The sequence below is a fragment of the Neovison vison genome, chromosome 10 (assembly GCF_020171115.1).
Source record: "Neovison vison isolate M4711 chromosome 10, ASM_NN_V1, whole genome shotgun sequence".
NCBI classification, from domain to species: Eukaryota; Metazoa; Chordata; class Mammalia; order Carnivora; family Mustelidae; genus Neogale; species Neogale vison.
In genome coordinates, this window is record NC_058100.1 from 7,329,356 (window position 1) to 7,351,059 (window position 21,704).

A 21,704-nucleotide genomic window follows, 5' to 3' on the forward strand; every position below is an offset into this window, starting at 1 on the left:
CAGTAGTGATTATGAAGGCATTTTACACCTCCTCTTTCTCTCTCGTGATAATTCTTTTAAAGATTTGTTTATTTATTTGAGAGAGAGAGAGAGAGAGCATGAATGGGAGGGGCAGAGCAGAGGGAGAGGGAAATCCCAAGCAGACGTCATGCTGAACGCAGAGCCTGGCCTGGGGCTCCATCTCATGACCCGAGATCATCCCCAGTTCCAAAACCGGGAGTCTGTTGCTTGACTGCCCCTCTATTGTGATAATCTTCTATCCGGATGTAGCTTGTTTTGGAAAAGTGACTTTTTCTACAATCTTTTGGCCAAGTATTTCTGTCAGTGGTTTTTAAATCTGTGATTTAGATGAAATTGAGGAATGCGTGTTTATGCTGAAAAGGACATTTAATATGTGAGGTGTGAGGATCTGGAGTCAGAAAGATGCTGACTATGGAATGAAACTGTGAAATTATAAAATTCAGTAATGGGAAGGCAGATCCTTGCTTACGGTTCAAATAATTATGTAAGAAAAACATGGGGAAGTCCTGGCTTGATATCAGTGGGTCACACTGAAGGAGTTCCGGGAGTTTTCTTTAATTGTGTGAGTGTACGAAAGAGAGAGAGACAGTGACCGAGACAGAGTACGTGCTACAGTCGTAGACTAGATTAGCAGTGGCCAATGTCTACTTATATTAATACTCTGCCTGCAACCTGTATCTGAACCTGCGTTCCGTTTGAGCATTACGTTTTAAGAAGACATAGACAAAATTGTTTTAGAGGAAAGTGAGTAGAATGGTAGTTTCTAAAATAATATCATGTAAGCAGTGGCTCTACTTAAATTATACTTAACCTTTGAGAAGAGATGGCTAAGCAGAGGTGTGATATCTTTCTTCACATTTTTAAAAGTGGTGTCATGTAAACAAGTTAATACATTGTTTGTAGCTGCCTTGACGGCAAATAGGACCAGTGGGTAAAGATTACAGCAAACAGATGTCTACACAGTGTGAGGAAGAGTTATCTAATCGTGAGAACCACACTGAAGTGGAAAAAAGTTGCCTTGGGAGTTAGTGAATTTTGTGATGTTTGCACGTGGTCACAGAGAAGTGCAAAGTTGTTTGTCAGTCATCTTTCAGAGTGGCTTTCCGCATTTATCAGAGGTTAGGGAAATTGTCGAAACTTCTTTTAGCTGTAATAGTCTATGAAACATTAGGCACCTAAAGAAATGGATTTCCGGAATTTGGGGTCATTTCAGTTTGTTTGCAAAGTTGAATGTATTCACACTGGGTCTTTTGAATTACGCTACTTCCTCACTGAGTAGGGATCTGTATGTAATAAACCCGATCTTGTTCACTGAGAGGCAGAGGCGGTGCGGCTGTGGCCGGTGCTCCTCCTGCTCTTGCCACCACCGCTGTTCTGCTGGGCACAGCTAGAAATAAGAAAACAAAAAGGTGTCAGCTTCTGGGGGCTCAAAGTGTAGTGTCACAGTTCTAGAAACATCACAATACACTGTGGCAGGCATTATAGCAGTTAAATGCAAGGCTCTAGGACATGATTTCTTAACCTCAGCATTATTGACATTTGGACTGAATAATTCTTTGCTGCAGTGGAGGTGGGGGGGGCACTTCTGTGTGTTGTACGTTGTTCAGCAGCATGTTGGGACACTTACCACTAGATTCTAGTAGCACCCATTCCAGTCCTGACCCCCAAAGATGTCTCCCCACCTGGGAGGGGAGGTGCGAAATTGTGAGAACAACTGCTGTAGGGGGACACAGATGGGAGTAGCTCACATCTGAGGACATTAGGGGAAAGTGGTGGTGGTGGTTGTTTTAAGTTCTCTTTCTGGTGACTGCAATTCCCACCAATTACAGCATTCTGTTTTTACTATATTTTTTCACCTCTCTCCTCCCATATGCATCTTAAATCTTATTACCCATCTCACTATGTATACATCAAATAGGATGTTAGATCAGAGTACAGTTTTATTATCCTTATGTTGATACTCTTTATATGTAACACTTCTGCTGATAGTATTGCCTATATATCTTGCCTTGAGGATTAATTCTCAGGACCAATCTTGTTAAACCCTAAGTCCCCCAAATTTAACAAAGGAAAAAAAAAACGGGAATTTTCACATATATTCAAGCAAAGTCCTCTTTCCCATATGAAAGAGAATAGCATTAGGAAATTAGAGAATGACTGAGCCATTTCAGAATAAAAGATATTTCAGGACAGATACACACACACACACACACAAATACACACACACTCTTATAATTTAGGATATACACATGTATGTGCTTTATGTTATCTTATGAGGGTGTTTGCTGATAGTTAACACGACTATGAATGGTTCGACATTGGCTTGTTAGTTTTGCTTCTGTTTATCAGCTTCCAGGGAAAGAGGACAGCTAGTTGTGCCATGTTTCTGACCTTTGCTTTTTCTTCCTTCCAACCAGCAGGAGATTCCCAAGATGGAAACTTTGTCTTTCCCCAGATATAATGTAGCTGAGATCGTGATTCATATTCGCAACAAAATCTTAACAGGAGCTGATGGTAAAAACCTCTCCAAGAATGATCTTTATCCAAATCCAAAGGTATGAAGTGGTTGTGTTTGCATGTGGATGATGGTATTTAAAGAGAAATGAAACTACTCGGCCTATAGTATTTGCAGAAGGGCATGTACCCTACTACTTGATGTGGGCCAGTCATTTTAATCCAGAAGCAATCTCTCACCAAATGTAATTTTAAAATAATGTTAAGTTTATGTGTGAGGTGACATCTACATTTCCATTAGGAATTCGATTCCTTAATATGGTTGTTTTCTTTAAAAAAAAGAACACTTCTTAATCATAGATGTATTAAAGTATATTAAATTTTTTATTACTATTGGAGTGGTGGTCTGAGTGTATCATTTATTGGTAGGGCTTGAAGGAACCTATTCCAAGTGGTTTCCAACCATAAAAAGTGCTTTGAAACAATTCTCTTTGGAAGCTTACAGATTAATTTTCTTGCATTATGCCCCAAGGGGGGATTGACTTGTTTTGACAAGTCATTCTTATTTCTTTAGTTATTAAATGCAAAAATGAACTATTTATATGTCACAGAAAATCCCAAAGTCTCCTTCCATTTTCCTGTGCTCATCTTGAAGTGATAACATAATAAAACCTGATTTAATGGTATAGAACTCAAACTTTTTGATCTCAGTCCCTTTTTAATTCTTTACAATGGAAGGAATAATCTCAAAATAAATGAACTTGCATATGGATCAGAGCAAGTTCTACAGGCCAGTATTTAGGAGCTCCTGAATTAAAAGAGAAAACTTTTGAAAATGCCTTGCTACTCTATTAAATTTATATCCCTAGGATTATAGTGTTCACTTAAACTTTAACATCTCAGGAAACCTTAACATCTAAAGCATGAAATAAGTTTGCCCATGATCTTAAAAAAGAAAAACCAAAAAAAAAAAATGAAAACAAAAACAAAAACACTCTCAGCGTGCCATTATGTCTGCCTCATACCTGCAATCTATTTTGAAAGACTAAACCGTCTTCCCTGATGCGGAGGGATTGCTTGGATTGGTTTTGGGTATACTGGCTCTCATTCTGCATGTAAGCTTAAACGGTTGATCTTACTGAGCACTTGTTACACCTGAGCAAACTGGTAAGTACACAGGTATTCTAAAATTTGGAAAAATAAAATATTTCAAGAGAAATAGAGTAATTTTATTACTCTATTCTTTGCATCCATTGTCTACAGTGGCAGCTGACGGTGATTCAGCTGGAGAGTCCTGCATCGGAGTATTAAAAGGTTGTTTTTCTGTTGTAGCCTGAAGTCTTGCACATGATCTACATGAGAGCCTTGCAAATAGTATATGGAATTCGGCTGGAGCATTTTTACATGGTGCGTTTCAGATGAGGCAAAATTACTTTGTTTTGCTGCATTTCCCTTGTTCACATGGCATACTGGTTTCAGGATAGGAAGTTCTCGACTTTATTTTTAACAAAATCAAAAGGCTTATGTAAAATTAATGTCATTTGCAGAAAAATCTTAGGCGTAATAGTGGCATATATTGATAGCTTTAGTAAGACAACAGTACTAAAAGACTTAAGTGACACAGTGTTTTAGGTTAGTTATGAAAATAAAAGAAGAATACATGTAAAATTCTCAACATAGTTCCTGACGTAGTAGATGCTGACTTTACCCCTTTGTTCATTCACTTAAAAAAACCTTACTGAGCATGTACTGTGAACCTAGCATTATTAGTAACGACTCTAGTTCTGTGCTAGGATCTTTATTGTTAACTAAGTTTTCAACATTTAATGATAAATGTTATTTTGATCTTAATTTATGATTAACAGGGGGTGCTCCGGGGAGCGTATGACTCTTGATTTAAGGGCCATGAATTTAGGGAGCCTACTTAAGGGGAAGAGAAGGTAATTTTGAGGTTGAAAATTTTTCTCATTTTTTCTAATCAATGTGTAACTTAGATCTTGTGATATTACATTTAGATGCCGGTGAACTTAGAAGTCATGTATCCACATATCATGGAAGGCTTCTTACCAGTCAGCAACTTATTTATTCATCTGTGAGTAAGGGGTTTTATTTTTCCGAGACTATAAACATTCATTGTTTTCTTTGCATTAAGCTTCCTTAATGTCAGGATTTTCTTGGAGAAAGAATTTCTGTCAACTCCCTCTCCACTCCATCAGTACACTGAAAATTGTAGACTTCCTTCAAATAGAACTAATTGCTTCCCTCTGTGGCACTTTAAATTCCGCTTTCAGTGGAATTTTAAGATGTTGTGAATCTAAAATTGCTTTGGAGGTTTTGAGTTTTTAAAGAGTCCTAGTACCTCCAAAATCGTGTGTCGCTTATTAGAATTTATAACTATACCTTGGCATTGCTTGAATACTGGCATAGGGTACAGATAACATAGATTTCTGTGCTACAGAGTTTCGCATGGTCGTAGACTTCTGACTTGGTCTTTGGACATTGGGAAACATATCCAGGAATCTCTTGGAAAATAAAATGTTTATATCAAATGGTTTATATATAACTTAAAATATTCTTTGTCCACTTCATCTTTAAGGGACTCCTTTCTGCCCATCTGTCGGGTGAATGACTTTGAGATTGCTGATATTCTGTATCCAAGTAAGTGAGAATTCAAAACAATTTTTAATATCTGACTTTAATATTTTACTTCTCCATCAATAAATGTAGAAAAAAGTAACAAACTACAGGTAATTGGCGTTAGAAAGTCAATTTTAAGTATGAGTTTTTTCATATCCTCTTACTGAATTGTTTTCCTTTGAAGGTCCATAGGAAAGCTGTTTTTCTGATCCATTTGTCTTAACTCCTCACATTTAAGGGACATTCTGTAAATTTGAAAGCATGAATGTGAGTAATATGCAAGCTGAATTGTGGATTCATCATACAATTTTCTCCAGTGTAGCAATTACTTTTTACTCTGAAGAAAATATCTTTTAACAGTGATAAGAAGAGTCTTGATATGATATTAACATATCAATTTGTCTTAACTTTATTTAAATGTCCCTTAATTCTTTTGACTCATATTTATGCATCAAGTTATTTTCTGTTGCAAGAGATTCAGTTTGCTATTTAAAAATGTTTTTTTCCTCTTTCTCATCTATCTTTTCGTTTTGTTTATTGATCTATAATTTACACAAAATAAAATTTCAACAATTTTAAATGTGTAACTCAATGAATTTTAACAGAGGTACATGGTTGTATAGCCACTGCCACGATCCTGTGTAGAAGTTTCGATGGCCCTATAAAAGTTCCCTCGGGTCCCCTCGCAGCTGATTACTTCTGACCGAGCCCTCTTCCCTGGCAACCACTGACCTGCTTTCTGTCACTGTTGTTTCTTGACTTGTCTGATATTTGATGTAAATGAAATAATAGTCCGTATTCTTTTGTGTCTGGCGTCTTAGCCGAATGCTTCTGAGATTCATCCGTGTTCGTTGCATTTATCAGTAATCCATTTCTTTTTATTTTGGAATGGTATTCTTTTTTTTTTTAATATTTTATTTATTCATTTATTTGAGAGAGAGAGAGCACAAGCAAGCAGAGAGAGAGAGGAGGAGGAAGCAGGCTCCCCGCTGAGCAGAGAGCCCGATGCGGGGCTCGATCCCAGGACCCTGAGATCACGACCTGAGCCGAAGGCAGAGGCTTTAACCCACTGAGCCACCCAGGCGCCCCTGGAATAGTATTCTATTGTAAATAAAAACTGCGATTTATTTACCTGGTGGCCAATTGGTAGACATTTGCACTGTTTCCACATTCTGGCCATTGTGAACAAGGCTGCTCTGAACATAGGTTACAAGTCTTCCTGAGGTCATGTGTTTTCATTTCTACCTAGCAGTAGAAATACTGGCTCATGTGTTCAGTATATTCTTAATGTTTTAAGAAACTGCCGAACTGTTTTCTCACATGGCTGCCTCATACCATCCACGGCATCTGTTAAGTTCAATTGCTCCACGTCCTCCCCTGCACTGATATTGGAAAGTTTTAATTTTAGCCATTCTAGTGGCTGTATCACTGTATCTCATGGTTTTAATTTTTATTTCCCTGATGACTAAAAGCAGCATATTTCCATATGCTTATTTGCTATCTGTATATTTTCTTTGGTGAATTGTCTTTTTGAATCATTTTTTTAAGATTTTGTTTTTTTTTTTTTAAAGTAATCTCTGCACCCAGTGTGGGGCTAAAACCCATAACCCTGAGATTAAGAGTCACATGCTCCCCCGACTGAGGCAGCCAGGCACCCTAGTGTTGTTGCTGTTGTGTTTTTGGAATTGTTTGTCTTATTATTGAATTATAAGTCTTCTTCAGATGTTATAAAAACACATAGTTTATCAGATAGGTATTATGCAGATGTTTACTCCCAGTCTATTACTTGCCTTTTGAATATTGTAACAGTGTCCTTTGAAGAGCAAAATATATTTCCATTTTGAAGGTTCTAATCATTGTTTTTTGTTTTCATAAAAATGATTCATTAGACCATTTTTGGTGTGTACTATTAAGAAATCTTGGCCTCAGAGATGCTAAGATTTTACTCATATGTTTTAAGCGTATCATAGTTTTATTGATTTATTATTTATTCACTTATGAGAAAGAGCGAGCGAGAGTGTGTATGCGAAGCGGGGAAGGGAGGGATGGAGGGAGAATCTCCTTGAGGTTCGTTGGGTTCAATCTCACAACGCTGAGATCATGACCTGAGCCAAAATTGAGTGTTGGACGCTTAACTGACTGAACCACCCAGGTGCCCCAAGCATATTGTTCTGGCTTTTGTTATTTAACACTTGGATTTTTATATATGATACAAGGTCAGGGTCTTTCTTTTTTATAGTTTTTTTTTTTTCTTTTTTGCATAGAGTTATCAAATTATTTCAGCATCACTTATTGAAAAGATTCTTTTTTTTCCCATTGAATTACTGTGGCAGTTTTGTCAAAAATCAATTGACCAACCACCACACACCTATTAGACTAGCACACATCCAAACACTGATAGTATCAAATGCTGGCGGTTTACTGCCAGCGCTCCTGAGTGAGCTGTGGTGTTTCCTTTTTTCAGGGAATTTATCCACTTCTTTTCAGTTGGCAAGTTATTAACATAAAGTTGTTCATAATTTTCCTGTATCTTTCTTTTTAAATATTTTATTTATTAGAGAGAGAGATCATGAGTAGGCAGAGAAGTAGGCAGAGTGAGAGAGGGGGAAACAGGTTCCCTGCTGAGCAGAGAACCTGATGCTGGGCTCGATCCCAGGACCCTGAGATCATGACCTGAGCCGAAGGCAGAGGCTTAACCCACTGAGCCACCCATGCACCCCTTCCTGTATCTTTTTTAACAGTTTTGGGGTTCAGTAGTGATGTCCCCTCTTTCATTCTGATGTTTTTCATTTGTTTTTTCACTCTTGTAGTTTTCCCAGACCAGTCTGGCCAGAGGCTTATCAATTTTGTTTATCCTTTCAAAGAACGGCTTTTGGTTTCATTGGTTTTTCTGTATTTTATTTATGTTTTTGTTCTCTTGTTTTCTGTGCTTATATTGCTATTCCTTTCTTTCACGTATAGTTTGGATTTACTGTTTCCTCTCTCCCCACCCCTTTTTTTTAGGTAGAAGCTGAACTCATTTGACTTTTCTTCTTTCCTAATACAGGTGTTTAATGCTATAAATTTCCCTTTTGTCAGCTTTAGCTGCATCCCACAAACTGAGGACCGATTGTTTCTTCTGTATGTGTGGATGCATATGCCCACATGCCTTTGGATTATAAATGTAATCTTGTCTTCAGCAGGGTAGCCCTGTGATCTTCTGCTCCTGGGGTTGAGGCCACATCCCTCCTGGGATACTTTCTGCTGTTGGCAGTTGTTCCAGGGTTATCACTAGCCAAAGATCACCTCATTTGTTTCTCTTATGGATCGCTGTCCTGTATTGCCCGTTGTCTGGTGTCTAAAATTTTTAACTTTGTGTATTTTATCTGGTTTTCTTGTTGTTTAAGATGGGAGAATAAGTCTGTTCCTTATTATTCTCTCTTGACCAAAAATGATTTATTTTTATTTATTTTATTTATTTACTTATTTATTTATTTTTTAAAGTTATTAATGCAAAGATAATTCTGATCTTTATAATAGAGCACATTTTTTGTGCTTTGGTTAATTATAGCATGTGTGCAGTTTTGTTCTATGCGACATGAGCAAAGTATATCGTGGGAGAGGATGAATTTTTATTTTTACATTGTTTCAAAGATTTACTTAAGAAGTCTTGCTTTCTGTTTTAGAGGCAAAACGGACAAGTCGGTTTTTAAGTGGCATTATCAACTTCATTCACTTCAGAGAAGCATGCCGTGAGACATATATGGAATTTCTTTGGCAATATGTAAGATTTAAATATATTTTTGAGTCACATACCAGATTAGTAATATCACTAATGAACTACTAAACTATTTTGAAATAGTAGTCATAGATAACTAATTGTCATATGGCTGTTAGAATCATTTATTTTAATATTTATGTAAGTTGCAGATTTTTGTTAATGGAAAGCATGTATCAGAATGAGATTTTCATCGCTATTGGATAACATTAGGGAAAGGCTGGGGTTTTTTGTTCTAATCTTATAGCTGAGGAACCTTTTCCTATATTAGGTTATGTAAGGGGAGAAATAGTGACAAATGCATGTTTTTTGCTTTGGAGTTATACTGTAGTGTTCTTTATTTAATTGAGATATTTGAGGTTTATGTTTGCTTTCTAAAGAACGGCCTAAAATGATGTTTTGTTTATCATGCTGGCCCAACATTGCATTATAAGATCCAGTCCAAGTAAATCACTTTAACAGATGGAAACTCATTTCATCAACAATTTAGAGAATTTGGAAAGATTACGGGTCATCCATGTGATTTGTTTCCGTCTGTCCCAGTCTTGGGTTATCATATTCTTAGGAAAGTGCCAAAGTAACACCAGACTATTAGAACTTCCCCTCCAGCAACACTGAGTTGTATAGATAGAAACTTCCTTGTACAAATCATGTCAAGCTTAAACTTCTCAAATATCACATACTCTCCAAAGCTTCATGTGGATTTGCTAACACACACACAGAAACATACAGTTTTGCTTGGCTCATTTTTCCTCATTCTTTTAAGACACAGCTCAGAGTCTATCATATTCACGAAGCGTCCCTTGATGTTCCTCCCCAGCCATGACCCTGGCTGGCTGGTGTCGTTATCTTTAGTCCTGTAGCAAGTTGGTTTGTGGACTTACATGCATGTATCTGACCCTTCGAGGAGAATGTGCTACTTAAGTCCCAACTATAACTACTACTTCTTGGGTATTATTCTTGGCACTTAGCCCAGTACCTGACCATGGTAAGGTCTCAGCATTTATGTGCGAATAAAGAAATTTTTCATTCACTCGTCACAGATGCCTGTTGTCTCTTAAACATGTCTTAATTCTGATGGTGAAAGCTTAGGACTAAGCATTTTTCAGTGTGTACCGGTAGTTTTCTCTCTTTTTTTTAAACACATGTTGTGTTTGTGTTGAAAAGCACTAATATGAAAATTGCTTTCATAGAAATCTTCTCTGGACAAAATGCACCAGTTAAATACTGCACACCAGGAAGCGTTAATGAAATTGGAGAGACTTGAGTAAGTAGGAGTTTTACAAATTAAATGAGTATAATTTCAAGATGCAGAATGAATCATGAATAGTATTTGACAACCCTGCAGGATACCTCAAGTCTCCTTCTCCTTCCTCACTAAAGAGCAGACTATTTAAGTTTATCTTTTCCAGAGAAAGAAAAACTCGTTCTCCTTCTTTCTGTTAGTGTATATGTTCTTTTACTTTATTCTTGTTATTAGTGAATTAGCATGAGATGTTTAAAGCCATTAACTTACCTCCTAAGTTATGTCTGGAAGTAGTTATCTTGTATAGGTGAGCAGTAATTAAGTGGACTTTCTTTCTTTCTTAAAGCCAGTTAATTCTGTTAAGAGAGCTTTGTTTTGTTTTGCCTCATTGGTCCCATTGTAGTTATGAGTTCTTGGCCAGACAGATCGATTTTGAGCAGAAGGATTTTCTATTTTTTGTACTTTCTTGCTGGCTCTGAGTTTCTTTGTTTGACTGGAGAACTTTCCTAACCTGCCCTGGTATAGAGTGTCTCAGAGACAGCAGTAGGCTGCAAAGACTGGGAACAGGAGGCAGATACTAAAATCTCACAGGAAAATTTAATGTAAATAAGGTTAAGAGATAAATGACAAACTGGGGTGTGGGTATTTGTAGCCTACGCAGCAGAGCAGCACCATCCCTAGTGAGAAAGCCTGAGTAATATTCCTAACACGTGGAGAACTCCTACAAACCAAGGACAAAAGGATAATAGAAAAATGCACAAAGGCTAAGAACAGGGGATTTATAGAAGAATGACTACAAATAGATAATTAAAAATAGGTAAAGATTATTAAACTTATTAGCAGTCAGGGAAATGATCATTAAAAGCATAATTCTATGCCATGTCTCAAAACAAGTTGAGAACCATGTGCACGGCAGAAACTTTTACACAGATAGGGGCTGTTAAGATGGATGGGCAGAGCGAAGGGAGTGGCTGATCTGGGCGAGGGAGGCGAGGCGAGGAGCCAGGCGGGAGCTGGCACTGGACAGGGAAGGGAACGTCCCACTGCTTTTATTAGGAGCCAAGTTAGAAAAGGCAGGTACGAATGCAGATGAGTCCGTACGCCGACTCGCTGGTGGAAGGAGCTCATCGGATCTTTATTTTCTGTGTTGCGGAGGCCAGGTCATCTATTTTAAATCTCTGTCACATGGAAGGGTGAGAATTCAGAAACATGAAAGATAGTTTTCTGGTTTTTTTTTTTTTTAACTTGAGTCATTTGAGGACAGAGACTATTTTGGCCTTGCAGAGTTAAGGACCCGATATATGTTATTTTCATCTGTTTTGCTATGTTTAGTTCTGTTCCAGTTGAAGAGCAGGCAGAGTTCAAGCAGCTTTCGGATGACATTCAGGAGCTGCAGCAGTCACTGAATCAAGAATTTCGTCAAAAAACGGTATCAGCTGTGTTGACCTTAAAAATTAAACAGCCAGCTATCTTATCAGCAAAAATGGGTTTATTTGGGAATAGCAGAGGATTGCAATTTGGTACAAGTGAGCTGTAGGAAAAATCATAGACGAGTCCAACAAACAAAGGAGAGAGATGTTATTTTATGAAGGAGGAGGAGGAGGTTAGGAGGGGTTGCTTGGAATCAGAGTCCTTGGAAGAAAAGCAACAGTCCAAACACAGAGTCTGATTCATTATATCACAAAAAAAATTCTTCCCTTCAGACACTTTGTTTTTGCTCAAAGCTAGGGAACACGAGCAGAAAGCACGACAAAGTAATTGCTATGCTAGAACTTGGAGAACGCTCAGAGAACCACCTTTCTTGGGCTCTGAAAAGACTAACCTAGCACAGGATGGTGACGGTTTCTCACTGGGGAAGCCGCAGGGGTAGTGGCTGTCCTGTAGAGACATGGGGGACCTCTTGCCCTGCGCGGGGGACCTAGTTGGTGAGGCCCTTTGGCATCCACTGGGCCTACTGCAGGGTGAGAGCTCCCCCTCCTGGCCTCTCCACTCCATGTGCGTGTTGTTTGCTTAAAAAAACAAACTTTTTTTGGGGGGGGGGTGGATGGGAGCGGTAAGAGCACGTTCCTTACTTTTAGTTACGAAAGCTCTAGGGTATGTTGCTGTGCCCATTTGTGCTCCTTGTCACAGATACGAACTTCTGTCAAGCGTGGTTATCTATTTGTGTTGCCCAAGTCCTGTGCTGTCTTGTTGACTGGAATTTTTTAGGATTTGCCATTTTCTAAACTTGCTGTTCCCAAACTGTAAGGGAGCACCCTGGACTTGGCAGGAAACCCTGCGGGGTGGTGGGGGGGCACTGCAGGATATTTCGGAATTTCATGGGAAACTGAAGGTCAGCACGTCGTACTCTGCTTGAACTCCTGGTTCAAGGCAGTCCACAGTTCCAGCAGCTCAGGCGCCTTCCATCCGTGTCTTTGTAAACCTGGGTTCTGGCATTTGTCCTGGTGAAGAACCAGTACCTGAACAACCTCACAGAACAGGAAATGAGGAAGTCTTTGTCCAGTCCGAATCCAACCTTTGTGAATTAGTGCAGTGCCCAATAGGTACCCATCCAATTTAGAAGTAGTTGTGGTTATTTAAGAATGAAATAAGCATTATTTTTTCCCAATTTGTATGCATGACGTTTTCAAAGAGCTACTAAGTTGTTAGGACTCAGGACTTACACCGTACTAGGACTCCACTGCTTACTAAAGGAATCTTTAGGTATTTCTTGTGGCCTGGGGCGTCGTAAACAGAAAGTTTGAGAATATCTGCTCTAATCCATTTAACTCCTCTACTTCCTTACCTTTATTTTATGAGAAAGCACTGAGAGGCTAAATTTAAATTTGTTTTGGATCATCACAGAAAACAGTTGTGGGCTTTTTTCCTTAGATAGTGCTCCAGGATGGAAATTCCCAAAAGAAGTCTGATATTTCAGAGAAAACCAAGCGTTTGGTAAGCATCTTTTCATATAACCAGATTTACGTTTTGAATATTTTCTGTGGCGGAGTATGTTAACTGTGTGCGTTGTTACAGTCAAAGTTTCTTCCTTCCTTTTTCCTTAAAATGAATCTAGTTTAACTTTTTTTCAGGTTAAATATAATAGCTGACTACTGTTTTTTTGTGTGTGTGTGTTTTTTTTTTTTTAATGGAAACACAGAAATGTGTAGGAGAGTGAAAATCACCTGAAGGCTCACCACATGGTCTGAGATGTGCGTAGACGACATTTCTCTATGCAGAGCCAGGTGCAATGTAACGTCAGAGCGTGACTCTTCATGTCTCACACCTGTCTTTTTTCACTGAACCCAAAAGAGCATAAATGCTCACACGCCACCGGAGACACTCATTGTCTTATCGGCTGCTTATGGTTGTGCTTATGGTTGTGCGTCACACTGAGGTCGATCTTTCCGGTGTCCTGTTGGTGGACACGCACTGGCTTCTGATGTTTCTGCTACTGGACAGCAGCAGTGTGTGTGCTGTACACACACACACACACACACACACACACACACACCCTGAGATCTGTGTACGGGGCTGCTTTTTTTCTTAGGCCATATTCGTACTTGTAGGATTTCTGGGTCAAAGGGAATACACATTTAAAACTGACCCACTTTGCCAAACTGACTTCTAAAAAGATACCCGTTTACATTCCTACCAACACAGTATGAGTGTTCTTTTCCCCACCGTCTTGCCAAAATGGGAGGTTTGTAGTTTGCTTTCTCTATTGCTTTTATAGGGGGAAAAAAAAAACCCTAATTTTCATTTTGATTTTTTTGCTTCTTAATGATTATGACATCTTATTCAATGGTTTGTGGTTATGTCTTATTTTGTAAACTCCCTGTATTCCTGGCTTCTTTTGGTTTTTTTTAAGGAACTTTATGAATTGGGGATATTAACTACTTCTCTTTTAAATTCATGATTTTTTTTTTTCATTAGAAGGCTTAGGTTTTTAATGTAAAATTTATAAACAGGGCCTTTATGGTTTGTGGCTTTAATTCTATACATGTCCTATTTCTCATGTTTTTAGCCCCATTGTACTGTTATGTCTTCCCTATTAACACTTACGCTCTAGAACCACCAGAAATTTACTTTGATGTAATATAGTCCTTATTTTTCTGTCTCTCGTTTGATTAGCAAATGCTTTCACCTGAGTAGTACTGACAATGTTTTTATTCATTTCTTTCTGTCCCACCTAAATCTACTGTTAAACAAAATCATTTTCTGATTACAATATCAGGTTTAGGCTTCTTATAAAGTGAAGAAACGTAATGAAAGTCAACATCAGTTGTAAGGAGGGTGACCTCTGGTTTTGTAGACGATGAAACACGTATGGCCATTTGTTGAAATTACAGATAAGTTGTGTCAAACGTTCAATTTTGGCCTCAGTGTTAGCTGATCAAAATGTAAGATCATTTGTGATTCTTTGGTTGAAAATCATCGGCGGACAAATTACAGAAGCCGTCCAGTAACATAGTCCTGTTATAAAATACTCAATGACATACCTTTGTGTATGCGTAGGTGTATGTATAGTGAGAGAGGGAGTCAGACACAGAAGGCCTCTTCCCTAGGCCTGCTTCCCCCGTAGGCTCCTCCCTCCCATCCTTTCCATGACATTATGTGCTCTAATGCAGACTCATGCAGTTATCTTGCTGTTTCATTATTTAGTTCCTAGAAATGGGCTTGTGTTGTTTGTTGATCTGTAACTGATTCTTTCACTTAATATTTCCTGGAAATTTTCCCATATTGATACATAGTATCTCAAAATAAAGTAAACACAATTCATCAGCTAATACTTAGGGAGGATGTTCATATGAATATTTTTTAATCTTTTTATATAATTTTAGATTTATAAAAAAGTTTTCACCAAATTCTCTGATGCCCTTCACTTCAATTCCCCGAATGGTTTAAATTCAGGAGAGTAAGGGAAAATGGGTTTTAATTCAGCCGGCACGTACTAAGTGCCTCCTCAGTGCCATGGCTTTGTCTGTGTTCTGGGAGAACAAAGATAACTTCTCAGCACTCCAAGCTGTGCAGTCAAATTCAGTCACACAGATTAAGTACATAATTATAGCATTGCATGTACAGTGATTGTACTGTTCATAGAAGGACCGCAGAGGAAGTGGAAGCAGGATTTCCAAGGATTAATGAAACTCAGGGGTGGTACAGGGGTGACATGATGGTGTTCAGGAGGACCGTCCTGATCAGAGAGATCGCTTGCACCTGCTCAAACCCAGGACTGGTATTAGCAGGCTGTAGGTACAGAGGGCACTGGCAGCAGAGGACCCCGTGAGGACAAGAGGAGTACACAATGAAGGACCTTGAATGTTCTGCTAAGGGGCTCGGTCTTTGGCCCATAGACAAAAGGGAGCAAATAAACAGGGGATCTAAATTTTTCCCCCACTACAACGAGCACAGGCCCAGTTTCTTTGTTCTTTTCCATTATTATAATGGTAAGTGAACAATTTTGTTATTGTATCTAATATGTAAATATGTTTTCTCAACAGAATGAACTAAAATTGTCAGTAGTTTCTTTGAAAGAAGTACAAGAGAGTTTGAAAACAAAAATTGTGGATTCTCCAGAGAAGCTAAAGAATTATAAAGAAAAAATGAAAGATACAGTCCAGAAACTTAAAAATTCCAGGGTGAATTTCCTTTTTTTGATTTTAATGCTTTTCTATATATTTTTTTTCTTTTTAGCAACTTCTGTTTAATTGTGTGTTCATTTTGTGATTTCCAGTTTATCTATACTTCTTTTCCTCTTAAGATTTTTGCCCTTGTCGCTGATATGTAGCTCTCCTGGAAAGCAGGTGTATGGAAAAGAAGTATAATTTTGAGACATTTGTCCAATGATGCAAAAAGTTTGGGGGACTTTGCCCTGAGTGATCAGAACAAAAATTCTCTGTTCTCCTGAGGCTTACTTTATATAAGGGAGAAAAGTTTTAAGTTTATAATTAATTATATAATTACAGGTATATATTATTAAAATATATAGGGTGTGTACATGTTGGGATCGGAAGTACATGGGAAATCCCTGTACCTTCTGTTCAGTTCTGCTGTGAATTTAAAACTGCTCTAAAAATATTTTTTTAAAAAGCACCAAAAAGAAATAAAAAAAAGTATAGACTTCTTTGAAATAATGTAATGAGGGTAGCCTAATTTAATGTTTTGGAAATCTGGGGGTGGGAAGGGGAAGGAAGTAGAAATTGATGTTGACATCTGAAGAATAAATTGGTTATCCTCCTAAATTTGTGCATGGAAGACCCTTGGAGGCAGAGAAACAGCATGTGCAAATTCTTCGAGGGAGAAGGAAGCGAAGTATATTCTAGGAACAAAGCCTCATGCATAAGAAGGGGAGTGGCATGAGGTGACCATAGGAAAATAAGCCATGGACAGATTATTCAGGGTGCTCTGGGTTTTACTTTAGGAGCAAGGGTACACTGCTGTTTAGTTTAAAAGGGGGATGTTGGAACGTGATACAATTTATGTTTAACAAGATGATGGGTGTCTGTGGGAGATGGATGGAGGCTCAGTGGGACAGAAGTAGAAGTGGGCAGATAAGTTAGCATCCTTGGTGGGGCAGGGCTTTTAAACCATCAATTACTAGAACTTTTCTGGTTTATTCCTGAATTTGCTGTTCTAGTCATTTCTAATAATTAAGAATTATCACCCAGGAATAGACAAAGATTACCAGAACAGAAATGAGAGTCAAAAACTATATCTGAGTATTTATGAGAAAAGTATAGTTTATTTAATAAAAAACAGTTTTGGTTCAATTGGCTGTTCACTTAGAAGAAAAGGGAGCTGGGTCTACATCTTGCACCATTTACCAAAAAATTTATGTGAGTTGAACAATTTTAGAAATTTTAGGATAATGTTTGTATAATCTTGAACTGGGATAATTTTTTTTTTTTAATTAATATAGAGAGGGGCACCTGGGTGGCTCAGTGGGTTAAAGCCTCTGCCTTGAGCTCAGGTCGTGATCCCAGGGTCCTGGGATCGAGCCCCACATCGGGCTCTCTGCTCGGCGGGGAGCCTGCTTCCCCCCTCTCTCTGCCTGCCTCTCTGCCTACTTGTGATCTCTCTCTGTCAAATAAATAAATAAAATCTTTAAAAAAATTAATATAGAGAAAAGGAGATCAATGGAACATGTTCATAAGGCATATGAGAGGGAAAGGGATTATATCCATGACGTGCAAAGATGCAAAGAGTGGTTACCGATTGGTAAGAAAAGGACAACAAAAATGAGCAATGGTATGAGTAAGGACTTCACTGAAGACAAAATCCAATTGATTAAGAAGGTGGGCGGAGGGATAGGCTGGTGGGGAGAAGAAAAGTAAGTCCGTATTGTTACAGTGGTTGTGGGGAACACATTCATTTTCTAATTTTAGAAGAGGAATTAATCTTTTAAAAAAAAATCAGCCATAGGAATAGTTATTATACAGATGAATAGGAAGATCATAATTGGAAATACAATTGCCCAGGAGCAATTAGGAGCAGTTTGAGTATTAGCAGACACGAACGCTTTTCAAATCATTGTGAATAATCCGTGGAAGGTACTTCAGTGAGTGATTTAGTAAAATTGTGGCAGTTTTCCTTTGTGTAAGGATATTTGGCAATTAAGAAGCATAATTATATGTACTTAGACACATGTCAGTAATAGCGCTTTCTTAGTGACCTAGAAACTTAATTGTTCTCTGCTCTTAAGCTTTCAGTATTAAGTGCAGAAATTATTTAAGAGCAAACAAACTGACAGGACTGCAGTTTTATGAAGGAGACTATCAAACTGGTTTTTATGTTTCTTTCTTTGAAAGCAAGAAGTGATGGAAAAGTATGAGATCTACAGAGACTCTGTGGACTGTTTGCCTTCATGTCAGTTGGAGGTGCAGTTATATCAGAAGAAAATACGGGACCTGGCGGATAACCGGGAAAAGTTAGCCAGCATCTTAAAGGAGGTTTGTGTTATGTGGAATTTCAATGTTTTTATTATGGAATAATAAAAATAATAAATAGGTTTACTGTAGTAAACAAATAGTAAGTAAATAGGTTTACTGTAGAATAATAAATAGGTTTACTGTAGTTCCGTGGCTTTGCTTTTACTTTGTGTTACTGTTTGCTGAAAGGAAGGCAAAATCCTGCGAGAGTATAACAGATGTGGCAGTACACGCTGAGCAGGAAACATCTCTCTTCTTAAACACAGCAGTGGTAAGACCTGTGTTAACCTTCAGATGAAATGAATGATTAATTAACATGGCATGTTGCCGTGTGTATTTTGGAGGAAGGTCACGGAATTTTAAACCTGTTCTAACAGTTGGAAATGATCTTCCACCAGTAAGCCCCAAGTCCCAACTCACGGCCTCACACCATTCCTGGGATTTAAGTTTATGCTTAGTGCCTGCCTTGAAGATAGAGAGCCAGTGCCAATGCTCATTTTCCCAGGCCGAAAGCTTGAAAATCCTTCTCTGCTTCTTCACTTTATCATAGTAACCCACATTATCCCCAGGATCACTAACAGTGCATTTGACAAAGGATTTCTTTCTTTTTTTTTGAGAAAGTAGGGGTTAGAAGGTGAGGTGGTCTGAGATACTCTATCCCAATCTACACTCCCTTGTCTGCCATCCTGAGTCAGCAAAAGGTTGCTTTTAATGGTTCTAGGATTTCTCCTTTTCTCTTTTACTCCTCCTACCTTAGTTCAGACCCGAACCCTCTTTGTGTAGCTTTCCCAGCGTCCCCAGCGTCCTGCTCTGTTCTCTTCCTGACATTGTCTTCTCCTGCTCAGCTTTAGGGCTTAAATGGTTTTATCTCACTTTCAAACTGTATCTCCGTATAGCTCATCCCAGGGAATAGATGTTCGTTTTGTTTTTAGATCCTAATTGGTTGTATCAACTTTAAATACTTCCCGTCAACTATAGAGCCTGAACTTGGAGGACCAAATTGAGAGTGATGAGTCAGAGTTGAAGAAGTTGAAGACAGAAGAAAATTCCTTCAAAAGACTGATGATTGTGAAGAAGGAAAAACTCGCCACAGCACAATTCAAAATAAATAAGAAGCACGAGGATGTCAAGCAGTACAAACGCACAGTGATTGAGTATGAACTTGTTTTCAGTTTAATGTGTTAGACAGTAATTGGGAAAAGCTAGTCCACTTTCTCCCCTAGGATCCCAAAACTCCTATAATTTCAACAAGGTATTCCACCTTTAGGTGACTAGAAAAGATTAATTAATTATGAATCTTACAATGTTAGGTCGAGATTTAGAGCTGTTTTCAGTTCTCGATTTTTCCCTGTCCAGATACCACCCTTCCAGATCCTTTGCAGGATTCCCCAGAAGGGTTCTGGTGCCCCTGCCTGTTTCAGCGCATTTAGGGGAGTGGGCTGGGGCTGCAGCGGAGGAGTTAACCTGTCCATCTTATGCGTATAGCTGGGCTCTGGCATTATAGTATCTGTGTACTGAGAAAAGGTCCTTTTTTTTTAAAATCCAGGTAACAAGTAATATTTCACTAAGTGTTTTATGGACGTTGTTAGCCAGCATGCTGGGGTATTCCTGTGGTAGAGCCTTCTTCCTGTCAGTTCTAAGAATGTATTTTTAGAATACACTCCCCAGATAGTGTATGAAATGTCCGTGTTTCAGCCTGCACGTCATGAAGATTTCCTTTGTTCTGGCTCATGCAGATGAAGACAAAGGGCAGAATTGGCGGATTTTGTATTTGCTGCCAAACCGCCTCGCAGACAAGTTGTCCGAGTCACATCCACTCCCCGCCCCCTCATGCCCAGTAGTACACTCGTGAGCTTGGCTGGGGGAGTGCACCTTCAACCTTCAAGTCTCCGGTGTAAATGACAACCCTCGGCCACAGCACCCACTGGGGTTCTCAGCTCTTGGTTTTTAATGTCCGAGAAGGAGTTTAGGCTTGTCAAACAAACATATGTGATCTCTTTGGAACCAAAATTAAGAGTTTCATGTTTTCCTTTTCAGATGCTTGAGCGGAATTAAAATTTAGCTGTCTGTTTTCCTTTAGAGATTGCAATAAAGTTCAAGAAAAAAGAGGAGCTGTCTACGAGCGAGTAACCACAATTAATCAAGAAATTCAAAAAATCAAATTCGGAATCCAGCAACTGAAAGATGCCACTGAGAGGGAGAGGCTGAAGTCTCAGGTGAGTGGGTGGCCACAGGGGCGGTTCTGGTGGTCTCAGCAGCTCACGGCGGCGACTCTGCCAGCCTCACTCAGGACACTGCCGGCTCTCTGAGGTAGAGATGGACCCCCAGGGCCTTGGTTCTGATTGCATTTACAGCCCCTTTTCCATTACCAGTGTTCGTTGGGATGTATGCCTCCTCCTTACATTTTCCCCTCCACGTCCTTCCCCTGACTTAGCCAAGCATCGTGCTCTGCAGTAAGAGTGCGGTGCTCCAGAAGGATCCTGAGCTTTTGTTTTTAATTAATTTTATTTTTTTAACTTCCATTCAGTTAATTAACGTATAATGTATTATTGGTTTCAGAGGTAGAGGTCAGTGATTCGTCAGTCTTATATAATACCCTGTGCTCATTCTGAGCTTCTTTGGTAGATGAACTTGGATAGCGATTTTTAAGTAATGTCCTCTGAAAAGTTTCTGCAGTTTTGGGGGTTTTTTTGGTCCCGATAAAAGGATCTCAAAAGTATTTCTAGAGGTTCCTGGGTAGCTCAGTCAGTTAAGCATCTCCCTTCTGTTCAGGTCATGATCCCAGGGTTCTGGGATCGAGCCCTGCATCAGGCCCTCTGCTCAGCGGGGAGTCTGCTTCTCCTTCTCCCTCTGCTGCTTTCCCTGCTTGTGCTCTCTCTCTCTCTCTGACAAATAAATAAATAAAATATTAAAAAAAAAAATTTGTCACCATCAGTGTTAAATATCTTTGAGTTGTTACCTGAAACAGAGCAGCTGAGGGCAGTCCCTATGTGATGAGACCTTCCATGATCTCTTTATTGTAATTGCCTAATGTTACTGCTTTTATTCTTGCCTTGTTTCAATATATTTTATCGTTTCATAAGCAGTCCTAAGTTTAATGAGGACAGACGCCCACATTTGTGTCCTTCCAGAATGTCAGGACAGCACCAAACATAAGTGTTGACCTCTTTCTATCTTTTTCTTAACCACCGTGTCTCCAAGAAGTCTGCTCCTGATGTGTGTGTTATATCTCATTTTCTCTGAACTTTTGAAGTTTGGCCTATATTTTCCAGATTATCCCAAAATGCTCTACTAGAAATCACTAAAAACAGCCCTTTATTGGGTGAAATCCCATGGCCTCTTTTCTTCCCCCTCATTCTTTTTCCCCTTCCCTTTGTTAACATATTGGATCCAGGTTTCCTAAAACCCTGATACCTGGGAAATATTTAAGTACTTGCTGTCTCTACTGTCCACCATCCACATCCAATTTGCGAGTAGTCCTGATACTAAAAGCCACCGCACCCCATCCCCTCGCCCATTCTCTGGAACTTGTATCCCCTCCAGAGCTGGCATCGCTGCCTGTGCCCATGGAAGCTGCGTAGACATACCTGAGCGCTGTCTCGAGGCTGTGAGAAAGGGACAAAGGAAGGATGGACGGAACAAAGGAAAACAGAAGTGAAGGACTGTCTTTCCTGCCGTG

The 21,704-nt window shown here is 39.0% G+C and overlaps 1 protein-coding gene across 4 annotated transcripts in view; it reads left to right on the plus strand.

Moving 5' to 3' along the window:
* NUF2 (NUF2 component of NDC80 kinetochore complex) overlaps window positions 1–21,704 on the plus strand; it is a 28,560-nt gene that overhangs the window by 1,187 nt on the left and 5,669 nt on the right. For 2 of the 4 annotated variants that reach the window (XM_044266770.1, XM_044266771.1), the window contains exons 2-13: window positions 2,439–2,576; window positions 3,808–3,882; window positions 4,491–4,567; window positions 5,072–5,133; window positions 8,778–8,875; window positions 10,063–10,136; window positions 11,448–11,544; window positions 12,987–13,049; window positions 15,599–15,736; window positions 17,906–18,046; window positions 19,004–19,179; window positions 20,106–20,241. In XM_044266770.1, the coding sequence (XP_044122705.1) occupies window positions 2,454–2,576; window positions 3,808–3,882; window positions 4,491–4,567; window positions 5,072–5,133; window positions 8,778–8,875; window positions 10,063–10,136; window positions 11,448–11,544; window positions 12,987–13,049; window positions 15,599–15,736; window positions 17,906–18,046; window positions 19,004–19,179; window positions 20,106–20,241 (1,260 nt within the window). In that variant the 5' untranslated portion in view covers window positions 2,439–2,453. The remainder of the gene's footprint in view (window positions 1–2,438; window positions 2,577–3,807; window positions 3,883–4,490; window positions 4,568–5,071; window positions 5,134–8,777; window positions 8,876–10,062; window positions 10,137–11,447; window positions 11,545–12,986; window positions 13,050–15,598; window positions 15,737–17,905; window positions 18,047–19,003; window positions 19,180–20,105; window positions 20,242–21,704) is intronic. The other 2 variants (XM_044266769.1, XM_044266772.1) reach the window with 1 other exon arrangement.